Below are 24,919 nucleotides of genomic sequence, written 5' to 3'. Positions count from 1 at the left end.
CCACGCTGGGAGCTGGGCACCCCTGTAGGATTTGGAAGAGGCGTAGGGCAGGTCTCATTTAGCATTGGGGTGGGATGGGGGCTTCTGGGGGCTGGTGTCTCTGGGATGAATAGATGGTCCCACTGCCCACCAGCTGGGTGTCCGACCCCGGCCAGCCCCGGGCGTGAGCAGACTGCTGATGAGGCTGCAGCAGTTAACGATTGCCAGGTCCCAGGGCTGCCTCTTGTGTGGTGTCAGCGGGGCCGGGGCACGTCCCCATCCCCCCTCCCTGCACCCCGTGTCCCCCTCCTGCGGGGAGGGGGCAATGCCACCCTCAATGCCAGCTCTTGTTGGCCCCCTGGCTGCATCCCCAGCCTCTCCCTGCAGAGAGGGGGTGAGGGTCAGGCCTGGCGTGGGGGGCACGACCCCCTTCCCTGCTCCCCTCCCACATTCCTGGAACCACCCCCGGGGCTGCAGTGCGGGGTCCTGGCCCCCCCCCCAGGGATGCAGGAGGATGGGGTGGGGTCCAACCCCCGGTTCCCCCCATCCTGTGCGCACCCCCCCCTCTCATCACCCCCCTCTGTCGCTTGGGATTTCCCCAATTAGGCTACAAACCCCACCCCCCCCAGACCCCAAATCTCTTCCCAAGGACCCCCCTCACACCCCTCCCTACCCCCTCCACCTCGGGGGGCGTGGCCTGGGGGGGTGGGCGGGGATGGGGGGGGTGGCTTCGTGTGCCGGGGGGGAGCGCAGCGCGTCCGGGCGCGAAGCGGCGGCGATGGGCGGCGGGGCGCGGGAGCTGGCCGGGTACCTGGCGGCGCTGGGCGGCTGGGTGGCGGCGCTGGCCGCGGCCGTGCTGCCCCAGTGGAGGCAGAGCTCGTACGCCGGGGATGCCATCATCACGGCCGTGGGGCTTCACGAGGGGCTGTGGATGAGCTGCGCCGCTCAGAGCACCGGGCAGGTCCAGTGCCGCCTCCACGATTCGCTCCTCTCCCTCAACGGTGGGTACTACGGGGAGGGGAAGGGGAAAAGGGGGGAGGGGGTGGGTGCCGTGGGGCTGAGCCCCGCTTCTTTCCAAGGGAGAGAGACGCCCTGCCGTGGGCTTGAGCTCCCCTGTGTTTCTCACTTCCCTGCGGGTCTGAGCCCCTCTGTGGGCTTCACACCTCGATGGGTTTGAGCTCTGTACCCTCTCCCCATCTGTGTTCCCCCAGTGGATCTAAGGACCCTTCCCCCGCCCTCCCACCTAGTAGGTCTGAGACCTTCTTGCATCACCCCCCAGCAAAGGGTCTGGCTCCCTCCGATGCACCTGAGCCTCCCTCAAAAGGGCCTGAACCCCCCTGTTCTCCTTCATTCATCTGAGCCACAGCGAAGGTCCAAGCTGCCCATCTTCACCCTGTGGCTGTGAGACCCTCTTGGCCCCCAAGCTCCCCACCAGGTCTGACACATGCCCTCCCCCCACCCCACCCCCCATGTGTTTGAGCCCCTTTTTGTGTCTGAGACCCCCCTGACGCCTGTAAGTTTGAGCTCCATGCTGGGCATCACCTTTTGGGACCTACAGTGCCCTGTGGGGACATCACAACCCCCAGAGCTGTGCATCACCCCGGGGCATTTGGGAACGGTGGTGCCACTGGGGGTGAGGTGTTTCCCAGCCTGGGAAATCGTGGTGAAGATGAGTGTGGCAGGGAGGAAGGTCAGGGAAGGCACAGGGAGCGGTGCCTTGGTTTGAGGCTGAGGTGTCCCTACCAGCTGTGCGGGGATGAAGTCACACGGGAGTCAGGCAGCCAGGACAGGGTTAAGGACAGGACACCAGGTGACCTTGCTTTCTGTTTTGGAGACTGGCTTTGGCTGAAAGCACATGCTGGCCAATGGCTTTTCTTTCCCCAACTCCTTGCCTGCAGTTCACATCCAGACCTCTCGGGCTCTCATGGTGATTTCTCTCCTCCTGGGCTTCTTCGGCATCATTGTGAGCGTGGTGGGCATGAAATGCACCCGAGTTGGGGAAGACGATCCCGTCACCAAGAGCCGCATCGCTGTAGCTGGGGGTGTTCTCTTCGTCCTCTCAGGTAAGGCAGCTCCAGCCTTTGCACCCCCCTCATGCAGCAGACCTCAGACACCCTTCAAAAGCTGTTTGATGCAGGGAAGGGAGAGGTTTTGTGGTGGATGGGGCGTCGCTGCTGTTCAACGCTGGGTGTCTAGTTCACGTTGTCCCTGCTCATCGCAGGGGGTTGTGCTAGATGACAGGTAAAGGTCCCTTCCAGCCCAAACTGTTCTGTGCTTCCATGGCCAGGTCTCTGCACGTTGGCTGCTGTGTCCTTGTATGCGACACGGGTGACCTATGAGTTCTTCAGAGAGAGCACAGTCCCTGTCAACGCCAGGTAAGAGCCCAGCTCAGGGGATGCTCTTTATCTGCCAGCCCAGATTGTCCCTGCCCTTCCCATTGGACCTTCCTTCCCATGCTGGTTTTGGCAGCGTGGGAGCTCGTAGGCAGCTTGTGCCACAGGGGATGGGACCTGTGCTGTCACCTTCAGTCAGTGCCACTGCTGACTCAGTGCTGGGACAGAGTCAGGCAACACAGTTTCAGCCCAAGGGAAGATTAAAGTGAGGAAGACCAAACAGCTGGATCCAGCTAGTGTGAAGGAGAGAGAAGATCCAACGTTTGCCTCCATGTTGCCTGCAGCCTCAGGAGGGTTTTGAGCATCCTCAGCTGGCACCTCTGCCTTTCCCAGCTCTCCACCCCCCTGATGATCTCCTCTCTTTACTGCCACAGGTACGAATTCGGCTCGGCTCTCTTCATCGGCTGGGGGGCTGCCAGCCTCACCCTGCTGGGGGGCTCCCTCCTGTGCTGCTCCTGCCCTGCCAAGGAGCGGCGAGGCCAGCAGTACTACCGGCAGTCACAGCCTTCCACAGCTCGGGAGTATGTCTGACCCCTTAACCCCACCTTCCTGCCACCCAGCACCTCCCTCCCCTCCCAAAAACCAGGCAAGACCCTGGCACTCCCACCCCGCGTGGTCACTGAATGACCCGTGAGACCGTCCTTCTCCTCATCGCCTGCCATGGTTCAGCACCATTCACAATACCCTCTAAAACAGGGGGTTCTTGGGGGGGTGGGGGGGTGTCATAGCTCCTGTATCCCTTCTTGCCAGGCTCCCCCCAGCCAGCCCTCCTCAGGATGGCTGGGACACCGTGGGTGGCTGGACGGCGGCCGCCTGTCACGTGGCTGCCGCGGAGCGCTGCGGGTCCCGTGGGGGTGTGCTGCACAGAGCTGCATTGTGCTGGGGTCCCCCCCACACACACACTCTGCATCCCATGTTCCTCAGGAGCAAAGGCAGTCCTTGCTTTTCCTGCTGCCCTCCTCCATCAGCACCTCCATCACCCCATCCACCCACCCCAACCCGGGGCTCCAGCATCCCTGCATCCCGCTGTTGGCAGAGGGATGTTTTCAGGGTGTGAGAGTTCCCCTGGCCTCATTGCTACCCAGAAGTAACATTTTTTTTTAATTAGTATTAATTCTTAATTCAAACCCAGTCCCTGGTGCTCCAGCTGAGCTTCACCAGCTAAAATCAGCCCTGGGCTTATTTCTCACCAGGCACAAGTATGTGGCCTTGTTAAGCAGCAGAATAAACGGCGCTGGGCAAATTAAAAGAGGCAAAAAAGGGCTTTTGAACACAAAGCAGCTGTTTGTTTTCATTTTTGGTGCCCAGTGCAGCTATTTTGGGCAGCAGATGGACAGACCTGTGAATTTTGAGGCCTCCCCGCTGTGTCCAAATCCCTTTGTACCCCAACAGGATCCCCTGGAGGGGGCGGTGAAGGCTTCAAACCCCACATGCTAATTGCCTCCACCTCCTTGTACCTCGGCTGGGCTGCTGCTAACTGCTCTGGGAACACCACAGCTCCGATTCCATCTGTAAATCCCCTCAATCCCCCCTCCCAGCACCTCCATCCACCCATCCACAGCATGTGTGCTATGCCAGCTAACCTGCAGCAGAACAGAAATCACCCAAAGAGCTTGATTACATATTTTTTATTGTTATTTTTATTTTTTCAATCAAAATTAACCAAAGGAGCTGATTTTTTAAATGTCATTTTGCTTTTTTTTTGGCTCTGTTTTATTTTGCTCTAATTTAACATGAGCCAGCAGTGGCTCTGGCAGCTGGGAAGGGCGATGGGATCCTGGGCTCCAGCAGCAGAGGGGTGGCAGCAGGGACAGGGAGGGGATTGTCCCTCTCTGCTCTGCCCTGGGGAGGCCCCAGCTGGAGTCCTGTGGCCAGAGCTGGGGGCCCAGGACAAGAAAGATGTGGGGCTGGTGGAGAGGGGTCAGAGGAGCCACAGAGATGATCAGAGGGCTGGAGCAGCTCCCCTATGGAGAGAGGCTGAGGGAGCTGGGCTGGGTCAGCCTGGAGAGGAGAAGGCTGTGGGGGGACCTCATTGCAGCCTTCCAGTCCCTGAAGGGAGCAGAGGAACAGGAGGGGAATCAGCTTGTTAAAGGGCAGAGACTGGCAGGACAAGGGGGATGGGGTGAAGCTGGAGGAGGGAAGGGTGAGATGAGATATTGGGGGGAATTTCTTTGCAGAGAGAGTGGTGAGGGGCTGGAAGGGGCTGCCCAGAGAGGGGGTGGGTGCCCCATTTCTGGGGGTGTTCAAGGCCAGGTTGGATGGGGCCCTGGGCAACCTTGTGTAGCTCCAGGCCTGGAGGTTGGTGTCCCTGCCTGTGGCAGGGGTGTTGGAGCTCTGTGACCCTTGGGGTCCCTTCCAACCCAGACCAGTCTATGATTCTATGATTCTATGATTTTATTTTGCTCTAATTTATTTTATTTTCCTGCATTTTCTTTCATTTTCCTCTGTTACACTTTATGCCCCTGTGCTGCTTTGTGTCCTGGACCACGCTGGGGTGGAATTGATGCTTTCTCTTTGCTGGGAGGAGGGTGGTGGTGTTGATTTCTCTCTCTCACATGGGACTAACAGGCCTCTTTCTCTTTTAAATCGCAGACCCCCTGTAAAAATGTCTTCTTCACCCATCAGGGGAGAGCAGTCCTTATAGTCTGTCTTCACCCATCAGGTGCTTTGCTTGGCTGAACCCAACTTAGAGGGTTCCCCTCCAAAAACACACAGCCCAAGGTACCACAGTGAGGATTGAAAAGGAAAGTTCTGCTTAAAAACCAAAAAGAAAGGAAAAAAAAATCAATCAAAAAGGCCTTTTTCTATCAAGAGCAAGGTGCTGTGTAGCAGAATGGGTTGATTCTTGTAGTATAAAATTGCATTAACTTTTCTATGGCCCTGGGAATGGGACCAGGTGGGATTTTTAAATGCTTTTTTTTTTGCTGATGGTTTTTACTAAAAATTGTGATTGGGTGATATTAAAACCATGTCCCATCACGTGTGTCTTCCTAAAATCATGTCATCCTTCTTCCCCCTTCCAAACCTCCAAAAACCTCTCCAAAATCAGGGACTGGGGGGCTTTGGTGACTCCCATGACATCCCCATGGGGCTCCCTGGGAATGACTCCCTGGGGCTGGAAGCAGATCAAAGTGTCAGGGGTGGGAAAACAGCTGAGCAGTGACTTACCACTGTGTTTGGGGGTGTAAAGGCTCCTGCTGTCCTCTGAACAATCCCCTGGGTGTTTTGCATGGCACAGGAGGATGAAATACGGGACCGGGACGCTGGTCTCACTGCAGCACGTGGGTTCTGCCTGACTGACCCCCCCCCCCGGGCTGGAGCATGGGGGGTCCCCCCAAAACACACTTATTAAATAAGACTGGGGTGAGGAACAACGTTTGGGGTTCTGGTCACCTCACTTGTTTGTGTCCAAAACCCTGGGAAAGAGGCAGAAGCAAAGGAAAAGGACTCTCACAGATGCCAAGATCCCAGAATCCCAGGATCCCAGGGGTTGGAAGGGACCTGGAGAGCTCCTGGGGTCCAACCCCCTGCCAAAGCAGCTCCCCAGCTCATATTGCACAGGGCGGCGTCCAGACGGGGCTGGAATCTCTCCAGAGATGGAGACTCCACACCCCCTGGGCAGCCTGTCCCAGGGCTCCCTCACCCTCACTGGGGAAAAGTTCTTCCCCAGGTTGCTGTGGAACTTCCTGTGCTCCAACTTGCAGCCATTGCCCCTTGTCCTGTCCCCACAGACACTGAAAAGGGGCTGCCCATTCCCCCTGCATCCCATCCTTCAGATATTGATAAACATTAATCAGGTCCCCCCTTAGTCTTCTTCTCTCCAGGCTGAACAGCCCCAGCTCACTCAGCCTTTCCTCACAGGGGAGATGCTCCAGGCCCTTCATCATCCCCGTAGCCCCTCTGGACTCTCTCCAGGAGATCCCTGTCTTTTTTATCCCAGGGAGCCCAGAACTGGACACAACACTCCAGGTGGGGCCTGACCAGGGCAGAGCACAGCAAAGCTCACCAAATTGTCACAGCCCTGGAACACAAGGAAAATAACAGAGTGGAAACAATTCTATTTCAATATATCTCTGTATTAAAATAACTTGGAAACCCCTTGCATTCCCCTTGGGATATTCAGCAGGAAGATGTTTCTGTGGCAACGCTGCCCTTGGCTGGGGCCCTGCAGCCAGCCCACATGCAGAGGGGTTTTACTTCTGGTTTAATTTATTAATTAGTCATTGGCCTGACCCAAGGGCACCTGCAGAGTCCTCTCCACCTCTGTGAGATGGTCCCACAAGAGAACACCTCTTTATACCCTTTCCTTGGTTGTTTTTTTCCCAGCCACAGCAGCTTCGTGCCACACACCCTGGGTGCTAAAACACAAAGATTTGGGTCTCCCATCAGCACCATTAAATTTTAACACATGGGCTTGACAAACCTGGTGGGACACCAGATCTGACTCCCCCCTTCATTAACCAGGGAAATCATCTTAATTGTTCAATGACTCTGCTGGATCTCCCCCTCTGCCTGTATCTTTTCAATCCTTTGAAAGGTTTTAATTCAGCACCAACAGGACAGGTTAGATTGATGCCCAATAAACTGACTGTTTGGATGGGGAGAAGATGGAAATAAATCTATTTTATAGGTGTCACCAGGGCACACAGCCACAGGTTGGCACTGCAGAACTTCCCCCACGGTGGATGTCCATGAAGCATCAATTCTTGAGCTGTAAATGTTGGGATGTTGAGGTACAAAATGCTCCTGGACACTGTCAGCACTAATTCACCACTGTGTGCTGGACCTGCCCCAGGCTGAAATCCCAGGGAAATGGGATAAGTGTCATCTGCACATTCCCTGAATGCTCCCTCAGCAAGTTTGCAGAGGACACTAAGCTGGGAGGAAGTGTTGATCTGCCTGAGGGTGGGGAGGCTCTTCAGAGGGATCTGAACAGACTGGACCAGTGGGATGAGGTTTAACAAGGCCAAGTGCAGAGTGCTGCACATGGGACAGAACAACCCCGAGCAGCTACAGGCTGGGGCGAGACTGGCTGGAGAGCTGCCAGGCAGAGAAGGACCTGGGGGTGTTGGGTGACTGCAGGCTGAACATGAGCCAGCAGTGTGCCCAGGGGGCCAGGAAGGCCAATGGCATCCTGGCTTGGATCAGAAATAGTGTGGCCAGTAGGTCTGGGGAGGGGATTGTACCCTGTACTGGGCACTGGTGAGGCTGCACCTCGAGTGCTGGGTCCAGTTCTGGGCTCCTCACCATCAGAAGGACATTGAGTGAGTCCAGAGAAGGGCAACCAGGCTGGGGAAGGGTCTGGAGGGCAAATCCTCTGAGGAGCAGCTGAGGGAGCTGGGGGTGTTGAGCCTGGAGAAGAGGAGGCTGAGGGGAGACCTTCTCCCCACCTCCCCTGCCCTGCCAGGAGGGTGCAGAGAGGTGGGCGATGGTCTCTCCAGCCAGGGGACAGGAGATGGGACAAGGGGCAATGGGCTCAAGCTGCCCCAGGGCAGGGTCAGAGCAGCTGGGAGGGAAAAGTTCTTCCCTGGCAGAGTTGTGGGGCTGTGGCACAGGCTGCCCAGGGAGGGGCTGAGTCACCCCCTGGGTGTGTTTAACAGAGGGGAGATGAGGTGCTCAGGGATGTGGTTTAGCTTAGGATGGGAATGGTTGGACTTGATGATCGTAAAGGTCTTTTCCAACCGTGTGGTTCTGGGATTCTGAGGGGTTAATTACTGGCTGCATGCCTGGCCAAAGAGTTTTCCCCACCCTCTTTGTATTTGAGCTTCTTTATCTGACCTCCCCCCAGCTCTCCACTTCTCCAGCACCAGGCCTGGGCACTCAACACGTCTCAGGCCACTCCCCCCACACCCCAAGGCAATAATTAAAAGGTCTAATTAAAAAAAAAATGGGATATTAGCCCAGGACACAGAGTCCCCCACCTGGGGAGTGTTCCCAGTGGGTTCCCACAGGTTTCCCCACGTGACTGGTTTTCTGGGAGGCTGTTTCCAGCCTCTTCCCATTCCAGCTGCAGGGATGCCCAGCACAGCACGGAGCACACAGCCCCTGGGACACGGCTTGGGAACCCTTAAATAGCCCAGCACAGGCTCCAGCAGGCACTGCAGCTCCCTGGCTCCAGCAGGTGGGTCAGGATCCAATCCCACCGGCGCTCCAAAGCCTTCCAGACCCACGTCCAGCTTTTGCCATCGTCCCACCCCAGCAGGGATGAGCCTGTGCTGAAGGTAACGCTGCCCCCGAGCGCCTTTTCTTGGCAACAGGCTTCAGAGATGGCTTTTGCCAGGGCTAAGGGCTTATTTTCTCCTTTTCCCTTTTCCTTTCCTTTCCTTTCCTTTCCTTTCCTTTCCTTTCCTTTCCTTTCCTTTCCTTTCCTTTCCTTTCCTTTCCTTTCCTTTCCTTTCCTTTCCTTTCCTTTCCTTTCCTTTCCTTTTCCTTTTCCTTTCCTTTCCTTTCCTTTCCTTTCCTTTTTCCTTTCCTTTTTCCTTTCCTTTCCTTTTTCCTTTCCTTTTTCCTTTCCTTTTTCCTTTCCTTTTTCCTTTCCTTTTTCCTTTCCTTTTTCCTTTCCTTTTTCCTTTCCTTTCCTTTCCTTCTCTTTTCTTTTTTTTGTTTTTCCCTGCAAGACCCAGATCTTGCACTTGGGTCATAACAACCCCAGGCAGCTGGATTCTATCCCTTGGGCACATCTCCCCCCTCCTGCAAATTTCCTCCACATCTGGATAGAATGGAGAACAAATAGTCCCACCCTCTCTGGTCTTTGGAAAGCCTTGGCAGCACTCAGGGGCACAGCACCCTTGGCTCAGTGATCAGGACACCTCCAAGGGACACTTGCTGGTGTTTCAGCACCTCGTTGCTTTTCTTGGGGAAAAGAACCAGCAGGAAAAGGTGGGTGATACTCCCACCAAATCACAGAGGTGCAGGGATGGAGGCATCAAGAAAACCCCAGGGTACCAGGGGAGACGTGCAGGTCACAGACCTTAACAACAGCAGATGTTTGCCAACAGCTTCCAGCAGCTTTTGGTTCCTAAAGGGCAAGAACTAACGCTTGGCACCTTCAGAGACAGGACACCTGGAGAGCATCCCAGCAGGAGTATGTCTCCACCATGAAACTAACATAGCCCTGAAGGCCCTGGCTACATGCCAACCTCATGGCCCAACCTCAGCTAAAGTCCCATGAGATGGACCCCCAGATAACTCAGAGGGGCCCAGAGAACACCCTGGTCCAGGTGATACTTCACCCTTGGTGGATCAGGCACCTGGGAAGCCTCCAGAGCAGAGGTGGCAGAGATCTCTATGCCCTTGTAGGTCACCCCATGAACGCAGCCTTGCAGGTGACAGTGTTTGGCCTTGCCCTGATCTCAACCCTCTTCCTGCTCCTTGCAACTTGCACTGACTGCTGGATGGTGAACGCTGACGACAGCTTGGAGGTGAGCAGGGCACCCACCCTCAAGGTTAGCAGCTGTGAGCAAGGTGGGTGCCTTGACACCCATGGGGTTGCACCATGGACTTGGAAAGGGGATGTGGTGGGACAAACCCACTGCTTTCTGCAGGAGTTTTGGTGGGTTAGAGAGGGAAATGCTGGAGCAGGAGGAGGAGAGAACAAGTCCTGAGTAGGGAGTCAGTGGGACATGTCCAGCTGTGGTAGTGAGAGCCTGAAGATCTGGCTGGGCTGGGGTATCCCTGGGGAGTTGGGGTGCTTTTTGGTGCTTTTTGCTTGTCTTTGTCCTGATTCCAGGTAAGTCACAAATGCCGTGGGCTTTGGAGGGAGTGTGTCACCAACATGCAGGACGGGGTCAGGACCTGTGACCAGTATGACTCCATTTTGGCCGACCACCCAGGTAAGAGGGTGTGGACCAGTGGTGGTTTTTAAGTTCACAGGTAACAGTTTTCCCTCTTCCCTTTCCAAGATGACCTTTGTTGCAAAGGCTTGACCTTCACCAGTTAGCAGTGCAGGCCCAGGGCTCCTCCTGCCCCACCAGCATGACCTGGACTGCAACCCATGGTTCAGCCAAATCTGCCATGGGGTCACCAAGCAGGGGAGGAGCCATGGAGCCATGTCACCTCACAACAAAGTCTTTTGGCACACAAAGCCCAGGCACAGCTCCTGCCCTCCACTGCCTGGTGGGATTTGCAACCCCATTGGTGTTGCAGGGAGGGGTAAGGATCATTCTCACTACCCAAGGACTTGTACCCTCAACTCATCGACAGCCAGTTGGTGCAGAGACTTCTCCTGGCCTGCACAGGGCACATCAGGCCCTGCACAAAAGAGCCCTTGCACAGGGTGGTGACACAGGACAAGGCAGATTTAGGCAGTGGAGAAGGGGACTAGAAGTCAGCATGGACTAAGCTGTTGTGCTGCTCTGGGAAAAAGCATCACAGGGCTGGGTGGTGTGACCTGTGACATTCAAATCCCCAGCTGCACAACTTGGAGGAAAAACCAGACAGTCTGGACAGCAGCATCTTCTGTCCAGGCTGTGTGAGAGGGTCTTGAGGAGGTCACCACATTCCAGGTGCTGACTGGAGCACCAGAAGTTAATTTGGTTTCTTGAGCTGGTCCAATAATGGGCTTATTAAGTCCTGTTGAAAGGTTTCAGATGGGCCTGGTGAGTACCTTGCCTACAGCATGTGGCAGGCATGGGGTTGGTGGGTCCCAGTGCAGGTATCCCCTATGGCCATGCCCACAGGTGAGCTGGATGACTCTAGGAGGGACACAAGCAGCAATCTGGAGTGGGGGGACCTATTGCTCTGACCATTCTTCAGTCCCCTTTCTGGTTTCCTTGTTTTCCTTCCCTTATCAGTGAAGATCGTGGTGACACGGACCCTGCTGATCACAGCAGACCTGTTGGCTGGCCTGGCTTTGGCCACGTTGCTTCTTGGGCTCGACTGCATCAAGTTCCTCAAGGAAGAGCCTCATGTCAAACTGAAGATGTGCTACGGGGCCGGTGTCATCCTCAGCATCGGGAGTGCGTGGCTGGGGAGGCCTCAGGGGGCACGTGGACCTTGTGGCACATGGGAAGATGCTGGGAGCCAGGGGCACCCCCTCAGAGGGGCCTTGGGGAGCACGGGGGGGTGTGGGGGGGAATGTTGTGTGGCTCTTTCTTAACCAGCCCTGTTCCTCTCAGGCATCCTGGGCCTTGTGGGCTCCGTGTGGTATGCGGTGGATGTCTACATGGAGAGGGCCATGCTGGTGTCACGCAACATATTCCTGGGGGTCCACTATGACTTTGGGTGGTCGTGCTGGCTGGGGATGGCTGGCTCAATGGGCTGCTTCCTATCAGCTGTCCTGCTCACCTGCTGTCTCTACGCCTGCACAGGTCAGTCTCTCCTGGCCCACCTCATATAGGTTTTTGACCTGCAGGGATGTACACAGGGTGAAGGAGCAGCTCAGAGGGTGCAGGGACTTCTTGCAGTGTCCAGCCAAGTCAAGGGGAACCCCTTCACAGTTTGCCTGTGCATCCTGGCTGGGGAGGCCAGGCAGGACTGGGCTGAGTGAGGAACCCAAAAGCCCTGTAAGGGCATGGAGAGGGCACAGAAATGCTGCATCCACATCTGTGGGACCTAGAGGTCTCAGTGAAGGTGTGTTGACATCTACCCAAAGCAGTAGCTGTGGCCAGCCAAAGCCTGAGCCAGTGGCCATAAAGACACGCTGGTGGCAATCCAGTCATGTCACCATCAGGGATGTGGGGCAGCTGATGCCTCACCAGACACCATCTCTGTCTGTTACGCCTGGTCCCACAGGGTGGAAGTCACCCCCCCCACACACACAGAGTCCCCCTGCTACTGCCACCCATGACACAGCCCTAACTCTTTCCTGCCAGACTCCAGCAGCCGCTGGCAACCCCAGAGGTGTCCCCAGCCCCAGGGCCGAACAGCCACCGGCAAGATGTACGCCATGGACTCCCGCGTGTGACAGGCCGCAGCGCCTCCTGCACTCGGCCCCACTGTGGGACACTCTTCCTCCCAGCCTAACCCCATTAAAGCTCCTTCACCTGTACTGGGACTTCTCTGCAGTTGCTTTAGGGCTCACTCTGCTTGCAGGGTCTGTGAGAGCTGGAGCTGGGGCATAACAGCCCCAGGCAGCACTACAGGCCTGGGGCAGAGCGGCTGGAGAGCTGTCAGGCGGAGAAGGCCCAGGGGGTGTTGGCTGACAGGCGGCTGGACACGAGCCAGCAGTGTGCCCAGGGGGCCAACAAGGCCAATGGCCTCCTGGCCTGTGTCAGGAATGGTGGGACCAGCGGGAGCAGGGCAGGGGTTGTGCCCCTGTGCTCAGTGCTGGTGAGGCTGCACCTTGAGAGCTGCGCTCAGTTCTGGGCCCCTCACCCCAGAAGAGACCTTGAGGTGCTGGAGTGTGTCCAGAGAAGGGTGAGGGGCTGGAGAATCAATGTCATGAGGAGCGGCTGAGGGAGCTGGGGGTGTTCAGCCTGGAGAGGAGGAGCCTGAGGGGACACTAATTGCTCCCCAAAGGAGGTTGTGGAGAGGCTGGGGCTGACCTGTTCTCCCCAGTGACAAGGGACAGGATAAGAGGAAATGGCATCCAGTTACCCCGGGGGGGGGGGTTAGGCTGGATATGAGGAAGGTTGTTAGGGATTGGAACGGGCTGCCCAGGGAAGTGTGGAGTCTCCATCCCTGGAGGTGTTTCAAAGATGGTTAGATGTGGTGCTGAGGGACACAGTTTGGGGATGGTTGGCAGGTAAGGGGGATGGTTGGACTTGATCTAAAGGGTCCCTTCCAACCAAGACAATTCCATGACTCCGTCAGAGGAAGGCTTCTCCCACTTCCACAAGGTTTCATGGAAAGAAAACATCCACCCAAAATCCCCCAAAACCGTAAGAGTTTTCCTTTAAAGAGGTGGCCCATGTCCCCTGGGGAAGCTGTTGGGACAAGGTGCAGAAAAGACCTCCTGGAGGCAGGAATTTAGTGGAAAGCCTTCCCTGCACGAAGCAACACTGACTCCACGTGGCTGCTGGCCCTGATCATTCACACAGCTGGAAGCTGCCGGCACTCAGAAACCCAGCATAAGGTTTGGATTTAAAATCTAGGTAAAGCTAATAGCCTAGAGTGCTAATTAGTGTTACTATGGGATGGTAATCAGAGGAACTTTTGAGGAGGTGGGTCAGTTTGAAGCCCAGTGGAGTCTCTCTACCTGCAAACTGGGCTTTGAAGCCCACGCAAAAAAAACCCCACTTGTTTTTCAAGTGAATTATCATCTTAATTACAAACTATTATAAAACCCCAGAACCCCAAAACACCACTAACTGCCCCCAGAATTGCTGTTTAGTCTTTGTCCTTATTCCTTACTTCTGAGCCCAAGGTCACCACGCACAAACTCTGCATGAAGCTCCTTGGGACGGGCTTTGCAGCCACAACAGGCAGTATAGGCACTGCCTGGGGGCTGCAGCCAGTCCCTGCACCAGAGCAGAGCCTTGCAGTAGCACCCCCAGCCCCAAACCAGGGTCCTCCTGTGACATCATTCCTCCCCTCACCCTACTTGCACAGCTCATTGCTGTGGATGTTGTGTAAAACCCCACTGGCCAACCACTCCCATGCTGCAGGATACAGCAGGTCTGGCAGCATTATTAGCCTGGGCTAATTTATCACATTAGGAATATTTGTTTGAAAGGCTAGAAATTTTTTTCCTCAGGGACCTAAAAAAAATTAAATTAAAAAATGAAGAAATCTGCTCACCAAAGCTGTGTGAAGGAACAAGCCCACAATCACACCGTTGGAAAAGACCTCGAAGATCATCCAGTCCAACCATTCCCATCCTGTGCTGACCCACATCCCTGAGCACCTCATCTCCCCTCTGTTAAACACACCCAGGGGGTGACTCAGCCCCTCCCTGGGCAGCCTGTGCCACAGCCCCACAACTCTGCCAGGGAAGAACTTTTCCCTCCCAGCTGAGCTGACCCTGCCCTGGGGCAGCTTGAGCCCATTGCCCCTTGTCCCATCTCCTGTCCCCTGGCTGAAGAGACCATCGCCCACCTCTCTGCACCCTCCTGGCAGGGCAGGGGAGGTGGTGATAAGGTCTCCCCTCAGCCTCCTCTTCTCCAGGCTCAACACCCCCAGCTCCCTCAGCTGCTCCTCAGAGGATTTGCCCTCCAGCCCCTTCCCCAGCCTGGTTGCCCTTCTCTGGACTCGCTCCAGGACCTCAATGTCCTTCTGATGGTGAGGAGCCCAGAACTGGACCCAGCACTCAAGGTGCAGCCTCACCAGTGCCCAGTACAGGGGCACAATCCTCTCCCCAGACCTACTGGCCACACTATTTCTGATACAAGCCAGGATGCCATTGGCCTTCCTGGCCACCTGGGCACACTGCTGGCTCATATTCACAACTGAGAGCCTGGGCTTAACAGCCAGATGTGGGTGCTCTCAAGGCTGGGCAGTCAGCACAGCTACAAGCGTTCAGAGTGTGAGCAAAACCCAACAGCCCAGGAGCACACAGGAGACAATAAAACAAGAGCAGCACTTGCATGACAGCGAGGTGGGGCTCTGGCTCCACACTCCCTCATGCCAGTGTGATGACAGAGCCACCACCACAGGGACACAAGGACCCATCACCCCCAAAACCACCACAGTGGCAGTGGTCTGTGGTCTGCAGCACACAGCTGCTGTTGGAGGCTCCGGATTTCAAACCCAACTGGGGTTTTTTCCCTGTTTTTCCCTCAATTCCCACCTCACACAGCAGGAACGAGACACCACAGCTGTGAGGGCATCATCACCCCTGCAAGCTAACAAGCTGTACCTTGCTCATCTTCAGCAACAACTTGGGGGGTGGTTTGTGTTTTTAATTCCCTTTCTGTTTCCTTCAGCACCCTCACACCACCTCAGTTCTGTATCACAGCAGGGACAGAGCTGCCCTGCCCCAGCTCAATTATCTCTTCATTATTTTTTCCCCATTTTAGCCCAAATGAAGAAATAAAGCAGTCATTTTCCCGCAAAGTTCTTATGAACAAGGAATTTCAACCCTCTGATCCAATAGTGGGGTTAGAAGGAGGAAGCACACAAGGTAATTCTTTAAGACCTTTATTAACAGATGCTTGCAGTTTGACTTGAAAAAATCAGGTGTATATTTCATACAAATTAAAAATGAGGTTCTTAAAAATCTCAACTTGACCAGATATGAAACAATTTAAAAACCTTTAAAGGTATATTGAGAAAAAACAGGCTTTTAAAAAACGTGTTTATCGTTTCCAAAAGGAGACTTCTTTAGGTAAAAATAATAAAAACCCCATGCTGCATAGATAATGCAGATAGTTCTAGTAATCTGGTCAACAGCAAAAAGCAAGCACTTAAGGTCTTCAGTTCCAATTCTTTTGTTCATTTCTTATTGCTGGAATTTCATTTTCTTCTCTTCTTCGTTTCTTTAATCTTTTCTTTGATGACTAAACTGGAAGAGAAAAAACACAAAGGATGATCAGACCCCTGGCAGGGGTTGTACAGGTGGTGTGTGGCCTCTGCAGCCCCCTCACCAGCCTTCTCCCACGAGCACAGGACTCCAGAGAGGACGCTGAACCGGGATGCAAAGGGATCTCATCTGTGCTGTGACAGCCTCCCAGGGAGAAGGCTGCTCAAACCACCTGGCCCTGCAGACACCCAGCTGGAAGCACAGCTGGAGAATCCTGGGCATCCCCAGGAAGGCCACTGAAGACCTCCAGGAGGTGGCTTGAAGAGATTTCTACCTGTGTCTGACAGGCAGCATGGCTTCAGCAGCCACCAGCCAGACCACAGAAACCACAGCTCATTCTCCAACACTATCAAATGACAACCCCGTGTCCTCCTGGGGTTTCTCCAAAGCCTGTGGCATCAACCATGATGATGAATGCCAGGATAAGACACAGGTTCACATCAAGCACATAGCAAACCCCATGGCAAGGCCTGAAGAGGCATCGAGCCATCCATCTACACAGGGAATCACCTCAGCCCTTGAAAGAGTGACTAAGCACTGAGAGCTGGGATAGGTCCATGGGTGCTGCTGGCACCAAGCTTCCTGCCACAGCCAGCTCCTGCATTCCCTGTCCATCCTGCTCACCTCACCACTCCCACCAGTCTAAATGCCTCTTTTCCCTTTGATTGCCCCTCAAGGCGAGGAGTGAGACACAATGGGAATGGGATACAATGCTGGGGAAAGAAAACAGGGAAAGAGGAATAAACAAGGAGGGGCCAGAAAAAAAAAACAGAACAAGACGACCTAGCAACAAAAATATTCTGAGATTATCAAAACTGGCTGTCAGAAGACAGCACCAAACAAGCTCCAAATGACAGCCAGTCTGCCCAGCAACAAAGAAAGGCTTTAACAGACCTTTAGGCACACAAGCAGCAGGTCACACCAGCACCACAGGACCTCACACTCAGGCACCTGCAGAGCTCAGCATTTCCCTCACTACTCTCAAATCACTACATCTGGGCAGATGGAGGCTACTGTAAGCCCCAACTACCAAGCAGTGCCAAGACTGTTAGCAGCATTCTAGCTAGTGACTCCATCAATGCCAATCAAAGCCTGGCAACCCAACCCTCAGTTTATCAGCACTGGTATGCAGTCTCCCAGAGCAGTTTCACAGACACTAGTGAGCTCACACACACACAGCCTGTTTGGTTACAGGAACAAGCACAGTCCAAACCTTGTGAAAGGCAGGAATTAAAGGAAAGGCTGGGAAGAAAAGAAAGGTCAGTGATGGGCACTGTACCCCCAGCCACGCACCCGGATGATGGTAGAGATGGTAAGCCGGCGTTTACTCAGCCCCGCCCTGCTCGGCCTCGGGAGCGGACGTGTTCTCAGCTGGTGGTTCGGCTGTCTTCGTCTCTTTGCCATCTTGTGGTTTAGGGTTCTCTGGGCGTCTGCGTCGGTAGTTGAAGTTACGACGGTACCGACGTTGAGGTGGCTGCTGACTTTGGGTTTCATCCCCTTGGTTCTCTTTATCTTCTTCGTTCCCATCCTCTCTAGGCTGTCTTTGACGAGGAGGACCCCTGAAAGTCAAGCTAGGCTTTAACAATGCAGCACCTGACCATCGCCATGGTCTGTCCCTGTTGCTAGAACGTTACCCAGCAGCAGCTGATGCGCAGCATACCTGCGAAACCGTGGTCTGTACCCTCGATACATGTTCTGCCTGACTGGTCTGCCTTGATCTCCTGCACCCTGGTTGTCAGCACCCTGGAAGACACCAGGCCAAAAAAGAAATCTTAGCCCAAGGCAGAAGCCCATTAACACCACAACCAGCCAAGCTGCGAGGGTGACATCTGAGGTGTACAACAAGGTGAGCAGTGTTCCTGAGGCACACACTGTGTTTCTCCCAGTTAATCATACAGGAAGTTAACACAAATTTGAACACACTGAGGTTTTTTTTAAAAGCTGGAACATGAAGACCTTCAGCTCACTGACATCTGAACATGAAGAACCTTCAGTTCACTGACATCTGTTAGAACTTTTCATCCTACTGCCAAACCTTACCCAAAACCCATCCTGATTGTCTACAGAAAGTGGCAAAAAGCTGCCTGCCACCACCCAGCTCCGAAGCAGCCGAGCCAGTTCAGCAAACCTTACCTCCACTATCTCTCCCTGCACGGGAGGGTTGGAATATTGTGGTCGACGCCCGTAGGGCCTACGCATATAGTAAGGTGGGTACCGCCGCCTGCGATAGGGACGGCGTTGCTGGGCTTGACCTTCTGGTATGTTCTCTGCTCCTTCGTTCTTTTCCCCACTCTCACTGTTCTGGTAGTTTTGCTGGTAGTTGCGCGGAGGACCCCTGCGACGTGGATATCGTCTGTAATGGTTACGGTCTGCTGCGTATTTGCTGCCTTGCACTGGGACTCCACCAGGACCTGTAACGTTCGCTGCCTCCGCGCCCTGAAGAGCGGGGACAGCGTTAGGTCAACAGTCAGCAGCACATCACTTAGAGCATAATTTAGTGCTGAGCAACGATTTACATCCCTGTTGTAAAGCAATGAAAAACCATTCGTCTGCCTGGGTGTCATCAGGCATTGCCTCAAACCACAGGCACCACACCAAAGCCTGCAGACCACACTTTCTGTCCATACTCTTACCACCAGAGATGTATTTACCTTTTCTCCCTCAACCACATCAAACTCCACGGTCTCTCCATCTCCTACGCTGCGGAGGTACTTCCTGGGGTTATTCTTCTTTATGGCAGTCTAACAACACAACATTGCAGAATTACATTTACAGGCACAGCATGAGAATCCTACTCAGCATATCTGAAGATTTGTATTTTTAAATAAGGAAATGACTATTTAGTGTCTTAGGAAGAAGACCTGTACTCCTGAAAAACGTAACACCACACTGAAAATCCAAATAGGCATAAAATTTACCTGTATTACTACAGTTCTGGCCTGTCTGAAGTGTGCCAACAGCTTTACCATTGACTGGAAAAATCTGTCAGCATGCTGCCTGCTAGCTGAAAAAGCAGTTTGAGTAACCAAACAAACCAACCCACACTGGCCATGGTATTGCAAACCAGAGTTTAGTGTTAAACACCCCAATAGTATTCATACATTCCTCTGAATTACATACACCAATACATATCCCTTTCCAATCATGCACTCAGATCTCCTGCCCTCTACCATTTCCCACAGCGTTACAGCATACAGCAGCCTACAGCTCCCAAGCAACATACAGAAATAGATCTCCTTCTCCAAGGCTTCCAATGCCCTCACTTCAGCCACAGCATCCACCAGTTCATCACAAGCCTACTCTGCCCACATCTGATATGCAGAGGATTAGCCCTTCCAAGGCATCAGCACCAGACACACACTCACATCAGTACCTGCATGTTAACTGACATCACTAGAAAACACAGAGTTTTCTGTGCTATTCAGCAGCAGGTTGGATTTCTGACAGGTGAGTTCATACCCAATACACACTCCCCTCCTCAGCCACATTCTGCTCATCAAACACTAGCTGGACAGTAATAGAAGTGTAATAAGTTCACAAAAACCACCAGCCACAAAATTTTAATAGATTTTTTTTTTCCTTTAAATGGAACAAAATCCATGAAAAAAGCATGCCCACTGAGTCCCTTCCTGTAAAGGAAGGGATTTTTAGGGAAAGGCAGGAAGCCTTACTGCAACAGCAGCCAAGTTTAACAGCTCTTCATGAGAGCCAAGCTTGATAATAGGGATGGGGAGAAAGCACACACAGCTGTAACTCCTTAAGAAACTGGTTTCTTTCAGATTAGACCTCAAAAAATGTTTTATAATGAAAATTATTTCATTAAAGGAAATCATTGCCAAACTGTACTTTGGCAACACATGACAAGCCCTGAAATCCAGCATCACATAAAGGTGACTTACAGGTGACCCTACTTGCAAACTGAGTGGCAAAGCCTGAACACTTTCCTTCAGGATATACATTCCTGCCTGGGAACACAAACACAAGGAGACTCACTTGGCCTTTCTCCACTGCCCATTACAGAATAACCTTTTATAAACAAATGCCTCTGCACTTTAACAACAGGTACTTCAGACACAGCATGAGCAAGAAGCTGACTGAGATTTGGCAGATCAAACTCAAGTCAGATCACTTTCCAAGGGTTACTTTTCTCTCCCTCTGTTTACAACAGCAGCAGTATACCCCTAACTCTAAACAGCATAAAAATCCATAGGTTCCTGAATGCCAGAAGTAAGCCACGCTCCACTAAACACTCCACTAAACTCTTGTGGGCTTCTTCACAACAAGAAATCCTAAGACAGAAAGTGTATAAACACACTGCTGATCACACAGACTTACAAGTCATACACCAAGGACTAAACTAAGGCCAGCCAACTCCATGAGCGCAGTGTGCAGTCTCACTCTGGTCTGGTTTCCAGAGGTTTACATGCTCCCCTAAAGATAATATTTAAGTGCACCTATGATTCTATGATTCACCTATCTGTTTAATTGGGGGGAAAAAAAAAGCAAAGCATCCATTAAAATGGTTATAGTCTTTCACTGAAATAGTGGAGCCATAAACTCCATACTGTTTTGCCTTAAAAAGGCTTCACTGGCACTTCAGCTCCATTACAGCCTAATTAATTTCTTTCCCTCCTGCTAGCTTTTCATTTAACCTTATTTCCATAAGCTTACTAACAACTCTATGAATACACAAGGCAACTTAACTGGACTTTAGTTATGCCCAAGTCAGGAGTGTACTTACAGGCAGGGCCATTTCCAACACTGTTAAGTATCAGCCTGCTCAACCCCACGTATCTCCTGTCCTCAGGAGCAGGCTCTGCTTGCAATCCAACAGTGAGAAACAGTTGTTTGTGTTCCAGAACAGTTCTTGGGAAAGGGAAGCTCGTGCTCTCACCCTCTCTAAGCCCACTCACACAGGGCACACAGCAAGTTCCAGAGAAGCAACATGTTTCAGTTTCAAGGAAACCTTACCTGATGGACAAACACATCTTCCTTGGTGTCATTCCTGCAAGACAACAGGAAATGCAAATTCACATATGATACACACACTGAATCAAGCCACTTTAAATATTCCATTGTTTGGGGACACACACACACAAAACAGGCATCTACCAAAACAGGCTGATTCTGAAAGCTACTTTTCTCCTCAACCTGCTCTCAACTGCTCCCCTCCAAGCTCACTACCTGTAGTAAAGAGAACATCAGGCAGCCTGTGCAAGGTTCTGTGCACACACTGACATCCAGTAAGCTGTGTGTGAAAGTGTTCTTCCTCCCTCCTGCACACTCCTCCACCCTTCACATCCCACACCAAAGGGATATTTGCAGAAGAAACACCTGGAAGCAACTGGTTGTTCCTTTCTGACAGGGAGCTGTTTGGATTTCTCCCATTACAAAAAACACAGACACCAGCTCAAGCTGGGTTTTTATACATCCAAAAATCCAAAAGCATCCTTCAGCATGATACAGTTTGCACTATTACCATGCTAAGTGAGGCTGGGCAGCCCCAACATGGTGTCAAGTGAAGGAAGTTTCTGTTCTGCAACTAGGAGGCACAGCCAAAAGCCTCTGTGCTGGTTTGAGTGCTGCTTTCAGCCACAGGTCCAGGCTGCCACATGCAACTGAACCTCGTTGCAGTATTAGTCTGCAGAGCAGTTTAAATCAGCAGCAAAGGAGCTTTTATTTCCCAGTATGACTCGTTAGACACTGCAAAGCAGGTTTGTGCAAAGGCATGCTCAGAACTGGAAAGCCTGCAAGTATGCATGTAAGCAGCATGATTTTCTTGCTCTTTTCTTTAAAAGATAAAGCCAAGTGTTCCTCAGCAGGGGCTTTAAAACATGAGAATGACTTTTCCAAAAACTCAGTCCAAGCTATGGCTATTCTGTCAGACAGCACCAGTAAAAATAAAGTCACCTTGTTTCCTCATGGAATCAGTGCCTACAAGCCTCAAAGGTTACTGGAAAAATGTAGTCAAAAGGCCACAAGCAGAGCTGGTCTGACCATCACAAGGCACCTTATCTCCAAAGTCCCAGGATGCAGCATCCAGAAGCCTCTGCAAAGCCTCAGTCTAAATACTTTCTTCTTTGCAACATAAGATCTCTTACCAGATACTCCAAAAGCTGAAAACCTTCAGAAGAGCCCAGGAACAGGTTTACAGTTTCAAAAAATAAATAAATATTGAAAATGTAACAAAAATGCTCAGCACATTCCTTCACTCTCAATGGAAAAATGGTGGTAGGAAGTGCTCAGTGTCTGCACCCTGCAGGCATGGATGCTCCACACTCTTGCCCAAGTTTGATTTTGGGCAATCACACCAGATGCTTATAAAGTCCTTTTGAAAAATCTATCTGCCATTTAGGAAGTCATCAAAACTTGTCATCAATGAATGATGTTACACAGGTATCATTCAAGGTGTACACAGAGTTAGCTCAGTGTTGAAGCTTGATGCCTGTCACCCAGCTCCTGACAGCATCTTCCAGCAAGCACATCTAGGAGCAGCACTATGGCTTGGATAATGTTAACAGTAGCCAGCACTTTCTCCAAGAAAACTTGAGATGGCACAAGAAGAAACCTGCATTCTGAAGACCTAACAAGCCCTTTCACTTCTCTTTGCACTAAACAATTCTCCCCTCAACATCTTTAACCCCTAAAATCAAGAAGGGATGGGACAGGCAGTCAGATGAGGAGAATGCTACTGATACACCCAGCAGAGCACTCAATACCAAGCCAGGTACCAACGTGCAGCTCCCACTGTGGTAAGTCAGTGGCCTGCACATCCATTTGTTACTTTGACAACTGTGAGAAACAACTGACAGACACTCAAAGAGTTCCAACCAGCCCTTAAGAGCAGAAACACACTTTTAACATGAAGAGAACACAGGAAATACTGGAAAGTAACATGCATCTACACTGAAGCTAAATTTTAGTTCCAAAGCTAATTTAGCTGCAAGCAGACCTGGCTGAAGCAGAGACAAGCAAGGGCAAGAGTTCCCACAAAGTTTCCCTTGCAGCAAGCCAGAGAGATTCCAGAGTTGAGGAAATGTCCTCCAGTTTGGTTCTCAGGCTGTGGCTCTAATCTCTTGATAACACGAGATCACACTGGGTTTCTCATTAAAAATGGCAACCTCAGGGATTAAACAGCTGCCAAATTAATGGCTGGGGAAGCCATTCGGATGTCTTAACTAGCTGCTGTTGCTTCCTTGCTTGACTCACATAGCTGAGCATTTCCACTACTGAGGGAAACAGGAAAAAAGCCTTCCCTAGAGGGAGGATTTGTGGCCTATGATTTTCTACGCGTTTACAAAGGCCAAGGGACGCTAAAGCTTACAGCACTGATGACTACACAATGTCTAACGTTAAAAAGCTACAGGAATGCAAACTGGGCATTGAATTTTTAAAGCTGCCGATGTGAAACCAACCAAGGAGCCTGGCAGACCCTTCAGAGTGGGTCATAAGGTAGAAGTTGAAAGAAATAATAATCAGCACTTAGACCAAACCTAAATTAACAGCCCAATAAAAGCACCAGCACAAAGTGGCTTGCAGAGCAGTTCAAGGATGCCTCTACTACAGGCTGGCTTCACCGAGATGCCAATTTTCAGTCATTTTACAACAGTAAACCTTGAAATTCTTCCTTTAAAGCCAGCTCCTGTCATAAGAAGAACCCTGCAGGCCCCTGCCTCTCGAGGCCCCGTTGTACAGGCCCTGCGGTACAAAGCCAGCCCGGGCACCGCGCCCCTCATCAGCGCCGAGGGTTTCCCAGCGCGCTCCCAGTTACCCCGGCGCCCAAAGCCAGTTCTCTGCCCCGACGGGCCCCAACTTCAGGCGGGAGTTCAAACGCTTCGGGCCTGTAACAGCCAACAGCATAAGGCCTTCACCAGCCCTGCAGAGCACATGAAAACCCCCCAAACCAACCCCGAATAAGCCATCCCACCGCAGCCAAGATAACCCAGCCAAGTCCCTTCAGCTAAAGAGCGAGGCTGAGGGTCCCGCAGCCAAGAACCAACCGGGTACAAGCCGCCAGTGAGGGGGCCGGACGTACCTCACCGCGGAGAGCGACTGCACTGACCGGGCACAGGTCGCGCAGAGGCCCCGGCGGGCCCGGGCCCAGCCGCTGCCACCCACCCCCCCAACCCGCCCTCTCTCCACGGCGCGCCCCCCGCCCCGCCCCGCCGGGCCCTCACCTGTTGATGAAGCCGTAACCGTTCCTCACGTTGAACCATTTCACTGTTCCCAAAACCTTCGTTGCTGAGGGAGGGGGGATAGAGGGAGGGGGGGGGGGGGGGAAGAGAGGAGGCGGCGGCGTCAGGGCGGCACGTGGCGGGGCGGCGCACACAAAGGCCCCGCGTGGCGGACATCTTGAGCCGCCCCGCCCCCATCCGCCGACACGCGGGGGCCCGGCGGCGCGCGCGGGAGGGGAGGGGGGAGAGAAGGGAGGAGGAGGAGGAGGAGGACGAGAGCGCCCAACGGCCGCCGCGGGCGCGAGCGGGGGAACGCGCGCACCGTGAGGAGAAGGAGGAGGCGGCGCGCGCGCCGCCCCCTCAGCGGCGGCAGAGGGGGGAGGGGGCTCGCGCCGCCGCCAAGGCCGCCCGACCCACCGCGCCCGACCCCCCCCCCCCGACCCTCCCTCTCACCGATGACCTTCTTGTCCCCGCCGGCGGGAGGCGCCGCCGAGGCCAGGCCGCTCCCCCCGTTCCCGGTGCCGCCGTTAGGTTTAGAGTCGGCGGGTGCGGCGGGGGCCGCCGCGGGGACGGGGGCGGCGGGCGGCTGGGTCTCGGCCTCGCTGCTCATGGCGGCGGCTGTTCGGTGCGGACGGTGGTGGTGACTGGCTGGTTTGCGCCGCCTCCCGCGGTGTGATGGTGACTGAGGCCGGCCGTTGGGGGGGGGGGGGGCTGCTCCCTGCTCCGGGCTCGCTGAGCTCCGCTCTCCGCTCCCGATACCGATCGAACTGGCCACAATGGCGGCCCTCACCGGCTAGCCACCCCGCGCGCCCCGCCCGCGCGCGGCCCTATTCGCCTCACGGACCGTCCGTTAAACGGCAAGAGCACTCATTGGCTTTTCCCCACCCGGCTACCGCCCCTCACTGAACGCCCATTGGCTGAATCACCTGCCTTTCCACAGGCGCACACGCCCATTGGCTGCTCCGGCCGCGGCT

General features: G+C 53.5%; 2 protein-coding genes across 3 annotated transcripts; one reads left to right on the top strand and one right to left on the bottom strand.

The window, feature by feature from the left end:
- Positions 1-694: 694 nt before the first annotated feature.
- Positions 695-12,276, top strand: LOC311200273 (claudin-16-like; the record flags this gene model as incomplete). Its single annotated transcript, XM_084274474.1, has 7 exons — positions 695-980; positions 1,878-2,042; positions 9,672-9,793; positions 10,102-10,204; positions 11,165-11,329; positions 11,489-11,680; positions 12,185-12,276. 7 exons carry the CDS (start codon positions 695-697, stop codon positions 12,274-12,276), a joined length of 1,125 nt encoding a protein of 374 aa, XP_084130600.1.
- Positions 12,277-15,373: 3,097 nt separating this feature from the next.
- YBX1 (Y-box binding protein 1) lies at positions 15,374-24,696 on the bottom strand. 2 transcript variants are annotated; one of them, XM_084274578.1, is made up of 8 exons: positions 24,399-24,696; positions 23,949-24,012; positions 20,743-20,776; positions 18,423-18,512; positions 17,905-18,207; positions 17,432-17,514; positions 17,065-17,342; positions 15,374-15,753 (listed from the first exon to the last, which is right to left on the bottom strand). In XM_084274578.1, exons 1-7 carry the CDS (start codon positions 24,553-24,555, stop codon positions 17,096-17,098), a joined length of 978 nt encoding a protein of 325 aa, XP_084130704.1. In that variant the 5' UTR covers positions 24,556-24,696; the 3' UTR covers positions 15,374-15,753; positions 17,065-17,095. The 2 variants fall into 2 exon arrangements, with proteins under 2 accessions (XP_084130704.1, XP_084130705.1); XM_084274579.1 differs by having other exon boundaries at positions 17,065-17,330; positions 24,399-24,647.
- Between the last annotated feature and the right edge of the window lie 223 nt (positions 24,697-24,919).

This window comes from Gallinula chloropus, assembly GCF_964237585.1.
Source record: "Gallinula chloropus genome assembly, chromosome: 23".
NCBI lineage: Eukaryota > Metazoa > Chordata > Aves > Gruiformes > Rallidae > Gallinula > Gallinula chloropus.
Note: the sequence above shows the minus strand (reverse complement) of the source record. Positions and strands in the feature narration are given on the sequence as shown.